General features: G+C 34.9%; 2 protein-coding genes across 3 annotated transcripts; both read right to left on the bottom strand.

The window, feature by feature from the left end:
- Window positions 1-1,886: 1,886 nt before the first annotated feature.
- On the bottom strand, window positions 1,887-6,548 carry LOC113706385 (lysine-specific demethylase JMJ32). Of its 2 annotated transcripts, none has more exons than XM_027228289.2 (5): window positions 5,638-6,548; window positions 5,258-5,433; window positions 3,069-3,139; window positions 2,641-2,964; window positions 1,887-2,390 (listed from the first exon to the last, which is right to left on the bottom strand). In XM_027228289.2, exons 1-4 carry the CDS (start codon window positions 6,379-6,381, stop codon window positions 2,759-2,761), a joined length of 1,197 nt encoding a protein of 398 aa, XP_027084090.1. In that variant the 5' UTR covers window positions 6,382-6,548; the 3' UTR covers window positions 1,887-2,390; window positions 2,641-2,758. The 2 variants fall into 2 exon arrangements, with proteins under 2 accessions (XP_027084090.1, XP_027084091.1); XM_027228290.2 differs by having other exon boundaries at window positions 1,887-2,355.
- Window positions 6,549-11,177: 4,629 nt separating this feature from the next.
- On the bottom strand, window positions 11,178-12,521 carry LOC140013351 (uncharacterized). The gene is made up of 2 exons (XM_072062613.1): window positions 12,475-12,521; window positions 11,178-11,640 (listed from the first exon to the last, which is right to left on the bottom strand). Exons 1-2 carry the CDS (start codon window positions 12,519-12,521, stop codon window positions 11,178-11,180), a joined length of 510 nt encoding a protein of 169 aa, XP_071918714.1.
- Between the last annotated feature and the right edge of the window lie 4,870 nt (window positions 12,522-17,391).

Raw genomic sequence — 17,391 nt, 5'->3', positions numbered from 1 at the left:
AGAGATGGGTTGAGTGATTTGGGGGAGGAAATGCAAGTGAAAGATGTTGGGTTCGAATCCTCCCACTTACAAAAAAAAAAAAAAAAAATTTGAACATATCTAAGACTTCTTGAAGGTAAACTTAAAATTCACTCAGTGTTGAAATTCTATACCTTGAATAATTGTCAGTTAACTAGCTTGACGGCGTCCAGTCTTTTACTGCTTCAAAGCAGATAAATCTTCCATAATCTCTCTCTTTTACTGTTCCAAATAATTTCTTTCTATTTTAAAGTATATATTATCGTTGTAACTTGACCATCGGAGTTATACCCGCGGATTAAACCTCAACTCTTCTTTAACCCCAGGTCAATGGTAGAGTGAACTTCAATCTCACAACACTTCCAAAACGGTATTTTTGGAAAGTTAATTATATACCTTTAAAACTTATTCTGGGTCATAAAGTTTGATAAGAAAGAATGAGACAATGATCAACTCCAATTTTGCAAATTGCACTAACTAAAATGTTTCAAATTATAAGAATGTAACTTGTTTTTAGCTTCCTGATCCTTGTGCAATTCCTTTCATTTTTTTTTATTTGTTTCGCTGTAGTTTTTTAACTCTTTTATGCTTTTAGTCTAATTGTAACGGTCATAAGAAGGGAGAACATCCTATCCTCTCAATAAAGTTAGGAAAGCCAACACAAGTTAGTTCAGTTAATAAGGACAGACTGCTTCCTCACAAAAGGTCGCGTGTTCGAATTTCGTTACCGATGTGAGAACTATATTGGTGAGTGATCAGTAAATATCTTTGTAAGCAACCTATGGTCCCGAAGACCTACCCTAACTCATGGTGATGACCGAAGTCGAAAAAAATAAAGCTAAGAAAAATGTAGAAGTCTTTACTAGCAGTAGTTATGCAATTGAGATTGCAGACAACAGAGGGAAAGAAAGAAGAAATAGTTTGAGGTCACTCTCTCTTGTACTTCGTCACTTTGCTATTTTCATCTTGTCTAGGTGGAATTCACAAGTGTGCAAAGATTTGAGGTAACTTTCAGCTTTGGGGTCAGGGAAACATTATTATTATTAATATAGGAGGTCATTTAAAGTTTTCTTGGCCTAGGGAAACAAGTTCACCTAATCTCTTAGAAGCAATAATGTAGCCTTAAATTGAAATACTTGCTTTGGCATCAAAGTTTTGAAGTTGTATTCTGTTGCTGAGCATTTGGCTTCTTGGTTCTTCCTTCGTGTTGAATCAATTTTATTTTCAAATAGGTTCATCATTTTTGGCTGTACCTGTAAGTCACAATTTTTAATCATACTTTCTGCTTTGTACAAAGGAAAGGAAGGAACTTGTTAGGAAAAGTCCTAGTGCAGTAGCTGAATTGTTTAAATAGTTCATTAGACCGTTTGAATTTTAAGGTACAACTTTAACCGATGCAGAAAACTTAAAGGGGCATTTTAAAAGCTTTATCATGGAAATTGGCGCATTGAACTCGAATAAGAAAAACTCACTAGCGATAGTCTTAAGTTAACTCATCATGCTAGTAGCTACTTTTGGACCTGAATTTCCATATGTAATTTGGATTCACCTCAGACTCACTTAGGGATTAAAAAAGGTCAAAAAAAAAATTTTTTAACAGACTCACTTTGGGATTAAAAAAGGTCAAAAAAAATTTTTTTTAAATAATATTTAAAAAAAAAAAAACCAATTGTGTTGAAAGGCATTTCTAATCTGAGGCACTTTAATGATTTTGTTGGACGCTTGGTTCTAACAATTTTTCATAAAACTATAATGAGAAAGAAATAAATTCAAACTCCATCCATTTGGATGTCAGAACGCTTGTCTGGATTTGATTCAGATTGTTCCTGGATAATGCTTGTTCAGATATACAGTATCAGAAAATACCATTGAGTCAATACTTTGATTTTCATAATCTTCCACCACACAAAAGAACATGAAACGTGGGCAAATGCGGCAACAAACATGTACCAGCAGATGCAGAAGTGGATTTGACCATTTTTTACAGCATTTCAATAACTATAGCAACAGAAATAAAGGCACTGTCAATATCAATGTGGTCGTTTCTGTGCAATGTACTGAACAACACAAAGAAGTACACCCCAAACCTATCTGTGCAATAAACCTCAAAATTGTATTTTGAGGTGTGATGTTAGAAAAAAAAAATCTAAATATATCTCTGGGGACATTGAAGATCAAAGTAAAGCCAAGTTTTGCCCAAGGAGGATCCAGACCCAGTTTGAAAACCCACAAAGCCCAAAACCTTTCACCTCTTTTAAGCTGCATCTGAACTCCCATCGGCTCCATCTGAACTCTGCTACTACTGGGATTTGTGCACTTGCATTGATATCCCAAATTCTGATAGCAAAATGCGATAAAACCCATTACAGAAGCTGCAAGGATGTCCAGGATATATATGTTTAGGACCACCATTCATTAAGGTATAGCATAAATTTGGTCTTTCTTCCAAAAACAAGTATATTGTTATAATGGTAAAAGGTTCTTAGCATTGCCAAAGCTAAACTAGCAAAGGCAACTTGTCAGCTTTCTTAACAAAATGATAAGAAACTTGTAAAAAGGAGTATGAAAACCAAACCTACTTCAAACTGCTAACATATGCAATAAGAGCATGAAGTGAAGTACCTGATCTATCATCATCACTTCCAATAGGTCAAATCATCTGTAGTGTCACCAGTTAGCTTCTCAAAATCCTCTTAGTATATTCTGCTTTGCCAGACTCCAGACATTTACTACATCTAGCTCAATCATCATAATCACTAACTCCTTGCCCTGTTGCATCTCCATTTGGTACAAATTCTATCATTTCCAACTCATCTTCTCCTTTACTTGCTGACACCTTAGAATGTGAATCCACATGTCCTCCCCAAAATGCTGAGTCACTGATGTAGTTTATGGATTGCAAGAAGTTGAAGTAAGCATATTTAATATCAAACCGCATATCATACCCTGCCACACGAATAAACAATTGTTCATAGTTGGAGTGAAGCCACTAGCAAAAGATAATTCATAACCAGACTTCCTAATGTCTGGAGGCCGTCAACTGATCTTACAGTAGTTCACTGCAATTGTCAGTCCTCTACTGTCTGGGCATTGACTAACATGATGAAACCACATACTTGGCCTGCATTGATCACATCATACATCACTTTAGCTAATTGATAATCTGCCAGATGCAAATGATGGAGTTAGGAATACACTGAAATCAACAAACTTAGATGTATTAGAAACATCACCCTCCCCCAAAAAACAAAATGGAAAATCAGTAGTACGAGAAAAAGGAATCATTCCAGAAGTTATATTTGGCCATCTTCAGTAACTTTTTGGTTTTTTAAGTGATCCTAAACAATGACAAGAGGAACCACTAGTAACCTGGTCATTTTTGTTTTAGCTGAACATAGGCACTATGCTTCAATTTGGTTCACCACATATTATTAAAGATGCAAAAGACCTTAAATAGTTTCCTCAAGGAAGAAGAGTACAGAAATTCCTCTGACCAACAATGTGGACCTTTGTCTCCATTTCAGCATACTTTGATTCTGGAGATCTGCTTCAATCCAGCCACAAGCTATTTTACTTCGATTTACTAGTTGATCATTTCAGTAGCATATTTACATGCCTAGTGCCTCCCACTAAAACTTCTGATCTTCTTCGGATATGCTATAAAACTATCTCACTTTCCCTTAATTTTATCATGCTTGGAAATATATGCTTCTGAATTGCATGAGCAATTCATGCAACATATTTTAGTCTTAATACTTTCCAATAGAAAATCTTCCCTCTATATTAAACATTAATATAAGTGGAACCTATTCATAAACTACATCACCTAATCTCTTGTCAATCAAAGGTTAAGCATAATAACTAAACCAATAGTGGTTTGTGTGTTCAGCTTCATTTTGATTTCTAGTATTGTACTAGGTTGACTAGAATTGTTTAGTACTTTAAATTCAAACTGAGGTCAGTATTGTTTTCAATGTACCACTTAAAAGTAAAAGATATCTTCAATTTACATGACAGCCGGACAAATTCAAAGCAACAGTGGACAATTACTATCCCGTTAGCTCAAGCACAGGTAGGCATATTCTGGTTTTCAACATCTATAAGGAATGTCCTATCAAAGTATGAAATACACTTCCAAATATAAAGAGAACTTCCAGAAATTAAGCAAATCTACTTGCTTTTTCTATACAAGTATGAACCTTCACAGTTTGATCCACTGGGCGCTAAAGACTAGCAAGGTACAAAAGCACAAATTTTCTGGGATGTCCCATTCCAGTCACAATGTTCATCTGAGGTTGCTATATGGCCAAATCAGTCCACAGATGCTAGATCTCCAAAGAGAAGGTACAGGTTCACACTGTTGAGATAACACTTGAGTCTCACTGTATTCTCATAAGCTACTTACCCATCCACACAGCATTCTCCTCTTAAGTTTTGCACACCAAAAGATTTCTTGTGAATTAGTTATAAATCTCGAAAAAGAGGTTAAGAGATATATATATATATATATATATATATATATGAAGAAAAAACTTTATCACCGTAATTTTCCAAAGGCAACGGTGACTTCTCCCATATAAGCGCTGCCTAGGCACAAGCTCCCAACAGAGTCTTAGCTGAACCTCCAGGCTAATCATCTGGCTTTACACCGTTGATATGTCATTTCATTTATGTTGATATCACAGGTGAATTGCTCTTATTATGTATGTACTTGATATGAGGTTGTATATGTACATTGAAGTTTGGCAGGAAAAACATGGCCAGAGCTAAAAAGACTCAAAGCAGAGGAAGAAAAGTTTTCCTCAATCTCATTCAGTGAGGTTTGTGAGGTACCATTTTGCAAGACCAAATTATTCGGAGACTAATCCAACATTTCTGATAATTCAACTTCAACAATTATTAAACATGTTATTTGCCACTTCCTATGACATTGACCTTCTAACTTTGTTTCTCATGAATAAGAGTAAGTAAATCCCGAGTACAATGTTTCTGAAGTCACTTCAAAATGTATAGAATTTTGAGACTTCAATTAAAAGAACAATAGGAACAACTTTCAGTAGGATGATGCTGAAAATTTACTCAAAAGTCTACTTGCTCAGACAATTTTCTCATACATGCTTATAATAACAAGAAAAAACGTTTCAACCATAAACAATTTGGGTGCAACATACTTAACAGAAAAAAATTGACCACGGCAGATATGCACCAAGACCAAGTAAAAAGAGAGACAGAAACTCACAAATAAAGGACTTGCCCAGCCTTGACTGTAACTTCAAATGGCTTTGGCCCATTATAATACAAAGGAAACTCAGCCATTTGCCTGTTTATGCCCTCAAATGAAGGGTATGGATCCACACTACACCATGGTACATACCTCACTGGATCCTCAATTTCTAATTCAAAATCCTCTGTATCCTACAAAGAACCAAAAATCAAATCACAAACAAGCAAAATGCCAACCAAGTCAACATCTTTAGGTCCTTCAAAAATCTATTTCATCCACTACCAAAATAAAATGCAATTCAATGTTATAACAAGAGCACTTTTTTTTTTTCCCAAACTAGCAATAATGGAAATATTGGTATAAAAATCTGGCATCGTGGAGAAGATGGATGTCACCTCAGAGTAGCGATACTGAGCTGCTGGATAGTCGCGAATATACATCCTGTGGACATCAGTAGGCGGAAGAAGCAAAAATCGCTTCTCCCCAGTAATGACAGCATAAAGATTTTCATAATGATCTTTATGAAATGAAGTCACAGACAACTGATTCCCAATCCAAAGATTAACAGCTTCAGGAAGGCATCCCAGGGCCTCAGAAGCCCAGGGGATATGATCATCACAATCCTGGGATAAATCACCATACTCATTTCTAAAACAATCATTCTGTTCTTGCAAATAACCAACACAACGTTTTGCACCCTTTTCAGTACAAGTACTAGATTCAGAAACCCTTTTCAGAGCAGTCGAAAAAGGGACTTTTTCGACATGGGCTGAGGCAAAAACGAGAGGGGAGGAGCTGCGGTTGGAGTGAGGGTGGGGGATTAGGGAGTCGGCGCGGCCGGTGGGGGTGAGGTGGAGTGAAACAGGGGAGGATTTGAGGGTTTCTTGGAGGTAAGAAGTTGAGGGCCATAAAGAGAGGGCTGGCCAGTGGCTGATGGAGTTGTAAATGAGGCAAGGTTTATTGGGGGAAATGTAGTCGCGAAGGAATTGGAGTGGGGTGGGTGGAGAAGGAAGGTGGTCAATTTGGGTGGTGGTGGAGCCTAGGCTGAGTTCTCTCACTTCTTCCCACAGGTTTTCTATTGCTTCCTTGGTGGCTGTGGCGGCGTCAGCGTCAGCGTCAGCGGCAGCGGTGGAGGCCATGTTAGAGGTGCGATGTGAAGTCCTGAAGCTTGACGAGATGAAAGCGCGGTGGCGTACCCTTTGAAAATGTCTATGAAGGCGTGGATTTGCTATAAAGAGAAACCATCAACAAAAAAAATAATTTTGTTTTGGGGCTAAAATAACCATCAAGCATTTACTAGCACCAATTTTTTTTCTTTTTTTTTTTTAGCAAGCCAATTAAAGTTGAGTCACAATTAGAGGTTGGTCCGATTGTACACATTTTTCCTTTTTTGGTTCGTAAAAGTTCGAGTACCCATAGGACCATAGGTCACACAGTATTTATTTTTTTTTGGGATAAGAAAAAATTGGTAGGTTGGATTCAAGTTATGATAAGATATGCTTCAAAAACTATAGGTCTCTATAAAGATTCTTATGGATTGACTATTAACACATGTTTACATGGATAGTAGGAATCAAATACAAGATTTTATGATTTTGTGAACCAAATGGACGCCATTGGAACTTAATGTGGGTTTCAAATGTTCAAAAATTGAAACGAATCGGAATTATTTGAAAAAATCACCAACCACACCATTTAGCAGTCAAAATATCATTCAATAGTAAGATGGAGGGAGAGAAACAGTTGTGGAGAGACAAACTTGGATACATTAATGGGATTATAGGTTCGAGAAGGAGATTTTTGGGGCACAAAGTGTATGAAAGACAAAAATGCATGGTGTCGCAGGTGTGTTAAGCAGGCGTTTACGAAGCAAAAACAAGGAAGTAGAAGTAAAGATCTACATCATCCAATGACGTTGCATATGGAGAATGAATTGGAATAGAGAAGAAATCATGTACAGTACTTAGCCATTCCCATCATCCCTGGTGAAGCAAACAGTAGTGATTAAGGGCAGTAGCACAGTTGGCAGACACTAAGCCAGAGACCAATGAAGGCAATACATTTAGTGTATTGATTTGAGCGTATAGTGTATTGATTTGAAATAGATGTCATGGTTGTTGGCAGAACGGGCATTGTATGTGAGCTGTCACGCCGTATTTTTTGAAATAAAAATTATGTGATGTAAAAAATGAAATTTTGATTAATTTTAAGTGAAAATAAGTTTTGATTTTTAGAGAATAAATAAAGAAAAAGGGCTTAAAATGGGACTTAAAAAATGCGACGATTTTGGCCCAACATAATAGTTTAAAAAGGGTTTTTAAGAAAAAATAGAAATCGCCACTTGGTATTGAGTTAAAGTGTACAAAGTCACCCAAAAATGTATTTTTAATAAAAAATAGGTAAAACCCTTTTTAAACGACTCCAGGTTTTTGAAAATAAGAGAAAAAAGTTCAGGAGTCACGGTTAGAAAAAGGGAAGACAAAGATTTGATCTAAGACACCCTTTCAATCTAACCAAAGCCAGTTGCGTGATTTAGTCAAAAATTTTTTTAATCTAACCTATAAAACTTATCACATTTGGATATTACTACATGGATGCAAACCTAGACCTAATGGATATTGGGAGGGTCGAAATATCTCTTCAGAGTTTAATTGATGCAAATCACATTATTTGTGACGCCCAAAATGATTATTAGCAGAGGTCACGAATATACAAAAATGAGACTCAAAGAAAAGAAGAATTATAATATATAAATATACGTGACCTAAAGGAGAAACATGCAACGTAACGGGTACGGGAACTAAGATTCGTAACTCAATTTTTCTTTTTATAGAGGAAATACGAACGTGCTAAAACTAAGGAGCCATACTCATCCATTTCCCATATTTGAAGGATGCTCTCTGACCTAATCAAACAAATGTACTAACCTATTTCTAATTTTTCTTAAATGAAATGCAAGTTTAAATGTCATATTTCACATATAGGGATAAGGGATATATATATAGAAGAAATATCATGCAAAATGGTAAAAATCCTAAAAAGTATAAAATATGCATGAAATGTAGTGATTGTCACGTCACGCAAACATGATCTAACACGTGGATGGTGCCTAAGGGTCTAGTATTGGATTAGTCCATGTCTATAAGTTCTCACTAGCGTTGGACTAGCGAGAAATCGAGAAAATAGGCTACGACTAGCGTTGGACTAGTGTGGTGACGTCATGCATTTATTATAACGTAAAAAATCATATAAATATAATTAAAGTAAGTAAACACGTAAGCACATAGCATGTAAGCATAATATTTATATGCAAATCTCCTAAGAAAGCGAGTAAAATACCTAAGCACATAAGCATGCAAGCACGCAAGCAAATAAATGCAAATAAAAACCTAACTATTACATTCGGGACCCTAATTACAATCTAAATGAGGAATTTAAAAAATAATAACCTAACTATTACATTTATCTAACTAAATACATTTTTAGTAAAAAATTAAAACCTATCTATTACATAGGCTAACTAAATACATGTCTTGAATACCTATCTATTACAATTTGGCATTTTAATGCCTCTCAAATAATCATAAAAAATAAAATAAAATAAATGAAACTTAAAATGAATAAAATAAGAAATTAAAGGAAAAAGCACTTAAAGCATGCAATTACACATAAAACACATAGGAGCACATAAGAGGATTTAAAATAATAAAAGAAGTTACCTCCCTTGAAATGGTGACTAAATGGGGTTAAATTTGCCCTATTTATGCTCCAAAATCAACAAAATAATCAAGGCACAAACTTAATTGTAAAGAAATGGAAATAATCATGCAATCTACCAATTAAAGCACTTAAATGAAGTATAATTAACAATTAAAGAAGAAAATTAACTTGTATTTAAGAATCAAAACTACCAGGGCTCTAATTGCAAACATTAAGAAAGCTTTTGGAGTCAAATTATAATTATTACAAAATTTAGGGGTCAAAATGAAAGAAAAATAAAGTTTAGAGACCTGTTTGCAATTAAATTAGGGACCGAATAGAAAGAAGTTAAAAGTTTTAGGGCCATAGTAAATTACTCAAGAGGCTAGGGACTGATTTGCAATTTCATTACCAGATTTTCTTAACAAAAGGCCATGGGCCATTTTTCCTCTTTTTGGGCCGAAAATTTCCCAAACCCAGCTGAAAGCCTCAAGAAAATATGCAGGCTAACCCATCACTTTTGACAAACAAACCCAGCCAAAAAATGCAAGGGCTATGACTTCCTAACCCAAGCCAAACCCAATCAATACTAACTAAAACCCATTTCCAAAAACCCAAACAACATAACCAAATCCACTATTAAATTTTCTTACAAAGCCCAACAAGGTAAAATCAACAAAAAAAATATTAAAAACTAATTATGTGTTACAATCCAGAATTAATCTACCCAAAAAACTCATCTTAAATATAAAGGAGATGATTAAAACTTAAGAGGACAAAAATGGTTCAATTACAGAAGATTTTGGGCCATAGTTTTATTACTTAGAAAGTCAGGGATCAAAAGGCAGTTGTTAAAAGTTTGCAAAGCTTCTCAGAAGCTTTCTTCTGCAACCACCGAAAGCTTTCTTTCTGCAACTCAAGAAATTTATTCAACGCAAGAAGACAGCCGCAACCTTCAAACCAAATTCACGGAATCATCAACTAGATCCAATAGGAACCACATCCCCGCAAACAAACCACAGAACAACATGGGATTAATGACTCAAAATCTCCCACCCCAGATTCGCAGATAGAAAGGAAAACAGATCACTTTCACTCATGGATTCTGATCAAAACCCTAAAGTAAATCAGTGATGGAGTCAGGATTTTTTTTTTGGGAGCCAAAATTTTTTCCTAATAAAATTGTCTTAATACATTGTGTTCAAAATAATTTTATTCTATTTAAATATATGACATCTAAAAATATCAAATATTAAATTTAATTATAAAGGTATGTCTATTCATAAACATGTGGTACAGTCATAACAATAATTAATAAAAAAGATAACTTTTGATTAAATATTTTATAACATCACAAACCATTCAATTTACACATTATGATAAGATGCTCTCCAATATGTCACCTATGCAATATATATATATATATATATATAACCATATAATATAAATGTAACTATTTTCAATTGAAAAAAAATAAAAGTTATGTTAACATACTTTAAAATTTCAACATCTTTTCTTAAAAGTAAATTGAGCTCTACGCTTTTTCATAGAACTAAATTCATTTATGATTGAATCACTGCTAAATTTTTCAGTAATTTTCTTTTCTATATACACAGTTAGACAATCATTCAAGAAATTACCTTCCATCTTGTTTCGGAGCTTTGTTTTGATTATTTTCATAATTGAAAATGCCCGCTTTGTAGTTGCAGTTGATACAGGAAGAGTAAGAATAAGTCTAATCAATTTGTCAATAAGATGATATATCACTGATTTTCTTGTCTTCACCAAGCCTTGACATAACTCATGAATACCAGATAATTCTTGTAATTCATGATGATTTGGAATGTCGAGCTGAAAATGTTGAAATTCTATTCTTAGACGTACTAGTTCTTGTTCCATAAATCATTCAGATAGAACTTCTCTACAAGTTTACAAATATCATCAATCTTGAACAACATAAATCCATTTCTAGGATCTAAAGCAGTGCTCAAAATAAGCAATTCCACGGTATGATCATTAAACCTGCTATGTAACTCTTGCAATTGATAATCAATTGTTGCAAGAAATATATCCACTCAATAATAATGTTTCACACTAATCTCATCATGATGACTTCGAGATCTATCACGTCTTGCAATATATTGAGCATTCATACATGAGATATCAATTTGATGTTGCTCACAAAATAATTTAACTTTCACCAAGAACTCATCCCATCCCAAATCTAAAAAATTCTTCAGTAGCTTTGTTGTGCTTGTTGCAATGCTATACAAAGAAGATGAGTAATTTTCATAATGTCCTTCATAAGATGCAAAGTGAAAACAAACTCAAAGGATAACAACTGATTCAAAGCAAAATTTGCATCTCCACGTTGAGAGTATGAACCTCTATCAGATGCAATGTTACTTAAAACCACACAAGTAGCATTGAACATTTTTAGTAAACTAGAAATAGAATCCAAATGAGAACCCCAACGAGTATCTCCAGCTCGTTTTAAAGTACCAATTTGATTAAGCCCTCTTCCAGTTTCAAATTCACCATTAGCAATCTTAGTAGCAACTTCAATTGCTTGAGCCTCCTTTAATTCATCATTACGTTTGCTAGATGCAGTAACAATGTTAATAATGAAAACTAAATTGAAGAAGAACTGGTGAACAAAAGCTACTTCTCTAGAAGCTGCAATTAAAGCAAGTTGAAGCCTATGAGCCAAACAATGAATGTAATAGGCATATGGACATTCATGACAAATTAAAGCTTGCAAGCCATTCCATTCAAAGATGACTAATTTATATTTAGGGAGAGTCAATTTTATTTTACACATATTTATATATTATGAATTAAAATTTTCAAAACTTAGGGAGGGCCATGGCCCCCCTCTGCCCCCCCTTGGCTCCATCATTGCGAAGTATAACTTTGCTTATAAACTACAAAGCTTGCAAAGATAATCAAGGACAAACATTCACATTAGCTTCCAAATCTTGTCATATTTTAGTCAAACTAGAGGCATCATACCCAGCAAAAACATAGAACCCGCGCTATAAACCCATAATCTAAGAAAAAGTTCTCTTTTGATGAGTTAAAGATTTTTTTTTTTTTTGTGGATTGCAGCAAGCAAAGGAAAGATTAAGAGTTACCTTCGGATGCTAGTGTAGTCAAATGAACGCGAGGTGCTCCAAGAAAGTCGTGTGGATTACTGGAACGAAAACAGGAGCACTTTGCTGCAAAAATTTCAGCCTTGGCGAGCAAGCTGCTTTGAGCCGAATTTATAGGGATCTGGAAATGTTTTTTCGAGATTTTCTCTGAACAAAAGTTATAGATTTACCAGCATAGTGAGTGTAGAAACTGAAAAAGAACCTAGAGGATCAAGACCAAGATCCGATTTTGGCCTCGAAATAGGCTTCTTCACCAACCCTGGCTCATTTTTTTTGGAAAAATTTCTGCTCTTCTTTTTCCTTTTTCTCCCTCGATTTTCTCTCTTTTTGCTGTTTTTTTCCCTCCTTTTCCTTTGGCCACCACCCTCCTTTTGTCCTTACCTCTTGTTCTCTCCTTTTATATGAAACCCATCTCCTAAAACCCTCATCTAGATGGTAGACCAAAAAACTGATTTTTTTTTTTTTTTTTGCATTTTTAAGGCCCTTGATCTTCTTGTTTTCTGGAATCTTCTTGGTATTTGGATTAAAGCTAGGTGGATTGGTACTGGAGTGATCCAATGGAGCAAAAAAATGAAAGAAAAATGAGTGAAAATGGATCAAAATGGTTGCTGCAATTTGTACCATTTCCCTCGCATCTTCTTGGCCTTGTACGAAGGTTAGGGATGAATAGCGTGCACGCGTGCACGAGCGCGTGATTGCTACCCTTTTTTTTTTAACAAAAATTGATTTGATTTTTCTTTTCTGTTTTTGCCTAATTTTCTAAAATGAATTGGAAAACAATGATTTTGTTAAGAAAATGAACGAAATAAACTAAAGTAAGATTTACAACAAAAACAACTAAATAGTAATAAAAATGTAGAAAATAAAGTAAAATAAAATAAAATAAAATATATAAAAATAAAATGGTAGAAAAAAATTTTGGTAAAATTTTGGTGTCTACATGAGCTATGGTCACATACTGTCGTGATTATGCATAATAGGTTTCTAATAATGTATATGTTGTTAGATGACAGTTACGGTGTATAGTCATAAGTGTACGCATTGTGAGTCTGGCATTGCAGTCAATTAACTCATTAGTACAAGGTAAGCAAAGTCCTCAACTTTTAAAATCTGGTTGCATAGTATACATATATCCCAGCTAAGAAAGGTTGAGTAGGATGGCTTGCATTGCAGAAACTACCAGTGTAGTTGATAAGTACATGTCTATCTGAATTTACAAACGCATGGCGAGAAATTTACATAACTTAGTTGTTTCTTTGAATTTACAATTGGGTGTTAGTTCATAGGCAATGTTGTGTACATGGCACATAATACGGTAATAAAGTTGCTATACAATCAGTTAGTAATTAAGTTGACTTCATGGTAGTGTGTATGTGTTGAAATGGGCCAAACGTGTATATAATTAATGACTTATGTGCAATCTTTTTGTTGATGGAACGAGTAAGTGCATTGGTTCATGCTATGATGACAAATACACACAGTAATTGACAGAAAATGCAGTTGTTGAAGCAGCAAGTTGACAGAGGATGGGATTCCTAAAATAGGAATGGAGTTTGATACAGAAGATGAGGCTTATAAATTTTACAATAGATATGGTTTTGTCATGGGTTTCACCATTCGGAAATACTATCTGAACAAGGACTAGGATGGCTTGACAACATCAAGGAGGTACACTTGTTGCAAGGTATCGCATAACATAATTACATAGATATTTGCTGTAATTGCTTTTAAAGTATAGTGTAGCTTGTTGCAAGGTACAAATGTTGCTGCTTGCAATTGCTTTTAAAGTATGACGTAACTTTTGATAACTTGTAAGATTTTGCCTAGATAACGTGTGATGTGGATACGGGTGCGCAACAACTTCAACCTTGGGTTAAGGATCCTTTGGTCAACATTGGTGGTAGGTTGAAGGAAACTTTATGAGTCTTGATCATTCACCATACAAGCAAGGAGCAAGCTAAGTTTGAAAATTTGGTGGACCATAAAATTACTTGTTCACTTGTACGTTTGAAGTGAAAGAATGATCTCATACTTGTTAGTTTAATTAGTAGTTGTTTTAAAGCTACCTAGTTTAGTAGTTTGTTAATCGCACAAAGGACATGTTGTCCTCTAGTTTTAATCCTTTTAGTAGATGTTATTAATTATTGGGCCTTATCGAGAAGCCATAAAGAGCTAACTCTTTATGTGGGCTGAATTCCTATTCCTAGTTTAGGTAGGTGAGTTGTCAATCCTTACTCCAAACAGATTTGTCCTAGTTCTAGCCTATAAAAGGCACCTCTTGTATGAGTAAATGAACGGAATATTACAACCAGAAATCGTGAGGAATTTTCCTTCAAATTCTTAATCGAACTTACTCTTGAATTTTTGTGTTCATAATTTAGGATTCAAATCAGACTTTATCGATTAGTTTGTTCCCTAATCATGGTGTCTCTTCATCCATCATTATTTGCTTAACGTTGCTGATTACTTTCGTGTGTTAGAGGTTTTGAGTTCATAAGAACAATCACGTTCAATTTCCATTTGGGAGAAAAGATCCAACTCTATTATTACAAAATTGGGAGGTTCTAGGATTGGTCTTCCCCTAGGATTGCTCATCAGTTGGTATCAGGAACATCTGGTTAATTCTCTTTCAATTGAAATTGCTCATATCTTTTTAGTTTGTGTCTTTTGTCAAAAAAAAAAAATACGGTTCACCGTCACTATAAACCATACTGTTCACGTACTGTTCATCCGCGGTATTGTTCATCCGAACACAAAAAATCTGTTTGGGTGTTGTCTTTTTATGTTTTCTGTCCAAATTTTGTTCTTGGGTCTGTTATACTTGTGTTTGGGTTGTTAGGGTTTAAAGACAAAAAAAAAAGTCACGTAGCTTATATTGTTTTAGTGTCCAAATTGCTAGAGTATTGCTGGAATTTTCTTTTGAGTATTGCTAAAATTTTATTTTACCTATTTCTTGAGTATTGGCTGTTGTTCTTGCAAACCCTAGACACCACAACACAATTTGGGGAAATTTTTGAGCTTCTTGAACAAGATTCTTGAAATTTTTGGACCACCAAGTCTTGTTTTGAAAGTTCTTGAACAATAAATCAAGAATTAGGATTTTCTTAGAATTTGCACAACCTTTCATCCGTTTCTTGAACTTGTTGGTGTGACTTGAATTTGTGTTCCTTGAAGAGCCAAAGCGCAAAAAAAAAAAAAAAAGGAAGAAGAGAAGGAATCGGCTCTCATACAAAAGAAATCAGGTTTTTCAAATCTTGAGTTTCCAATTCTTGATTGGTTTCCAAATCTTGATTGGTTTCCCAAAAGTTGAGTTTCCAAATCTTGATTGGTTTCCAAATCTTGAGTTTCCAATCTTGATTGAATTCCAACAACCCCAAATGACCTAACCAGCCCCAAACACACCCAAATCAGTTTCCAAAGCCAAATCTAAACTGCCACAAACACCTTAGCCAAACCGCCTTTGAATTCTTGAGTTTCTAAAATCAGTTGAACTAGTTTTTGCGAGCTGATTTGACTGAAATTTGAGAACTGGTTCTTACATTATTTGAGCACCTCAAAAGCACCATTTACCCTCCAAAATACTGACAAAAAACTCAGTAAAACAACAGCTCAAAAAAGTTCTAGTTTCGAGTAGAGTTTTTTCTAGAATTTGCAAAATTCTACTTTGTGTCTTATTACTTGCTTATAGGGTAATTAATTCTGAAATTTTTGAGAGTTTGAGTTGTTTTAAGAACTTCGAGAAGGGAAATTGAGAGTGAGTGTGCTTCCTTGAGTGATACACAAGTGTTTTGCAAGGTAGACTAGAATACACTTGTTTTGTAAGTTTGACAATATGTCTCAAGAGGGGAACATACCTGAGCCATCTGAGACCGACGTGTCACTCAAACTGGTGCTCCAAGCTCTTCGAAAACAAGCGGAGAGACATGAATTTGTGATGACATAATTATCCGACAGGTTGGCTGCTATTGAGATGCGAGATACCGGAGATACACACAATAGGGTTTCGAGTGTTCAGAATGCTAATCATGATGCGGATGATGAGGGATATCATTCCAACACCTCATTTCGATCAAGAAAAAGCCAAAAAGGAGCGAGGAACACAAACATAAATCCAAGCCAGAGAACGAATCTCTCAAGAGGAAGGGTTCCATGTAATCTCCCTCTTTAAAGCGGTTTATACAAGAGATGATAAGGAGGTCCATTCAACATTTTCTAGGCCTAAACTAAGAGTTGAACCACCTCATGAGGAGTCATTTTGGGAGACATATCAACGTCTTCTACACCAAAAACAAATGGAGTCAAATAGATGCTATCAAAATGAATTTTCTAAGAAGGAGGTAACCGACCCTATTCCCAACAAAGGAGTATCTCATCCTATTGAACTATTTGTTGAAGAGGTTAATAATGAGAAAACAATCAAGGGCGTTAAGCTATATAAAGAGATGGAAAAATCTGATGAGATGAGTGGTAAAAAGGAAGAAAAAAGAGAAAGTGAGCCGATTTTGAGCAAAAGTGTGAGGGCTTATTGTTTTTCTAACGAACTTACCTTTGCTTTATTTAGTGTTTCTTCATTTGTGCAGATTAAGCGAAATCAAGTGAAGTTAGTCATGCCATGTGACGGGTATTTTACATACGTACAAGTTAAAAAAATCGAATTACACCCGTTCACTACAAATATACAGGTCAGCTAGTAGTTTAGGGTATATATCGGGTCGATCCCATAGGGAAGAGTGAACAATTACCGGTATTACTAAGGTTTCTATATTATTTAGACTATCAATAAATTATAACAAATTTAACCTACTGAAATTATACAAAATAACAAATAAAACCTCCTTAGGTTGTGGTATCCCTAACTACTCATGCAAGGACTATATAATAAACACTAATAATTATAGAAAGTTCAACCAAAACCAAGGCATAAACTTTAGAGACACATATTGAACACAAAATCCAGAACTTACATATCAACTAAACTTAGAATCCAATACAAAAGATAAAGAGTTAGAAAAGAGATAACTCTTGTCACGTGAGCTTCAACTCCTCCTTCTTCATATCTATTTTCATCCTAATCTAGCTAATATACAAGAATGGATGAACTACTAGTTAAACTATCATACACTAAAAAGAATGGCAGAGCTACATTTTTGCGGTCCAAGCTTTCTCCCGTATCTCTCTCTATATCCCTTCAATCTTGCAAGTTTTGGCTATATAAAGATGAAAGAAGTCAAGAAATGAGGCCTTTCACTTCCCTTTTACAGCTGGTGATGTTTCTCACATGTCTAGGATTACATGTGA

The sequence above is a fragment of the Coffea arabica genome, chromosome 8c, assembly GCF_036785885.1.
Source record: "Coffea arabica cultivar ET-39 chromosome 8c, Coffea Arabica ET-39 HiFi, whole genome shotgun sequence".
In the NCBI taxonomy this organism is placed as follows: Eukaryota; Viridiplantae; Streptophyta; class Magnoliopsida; order Gentianales; family Rubiaceae; genus Coffea; species Coffea arabica.
This window is presented reverse-complemented; position numbering and strand designations above follow the sequence as displayed.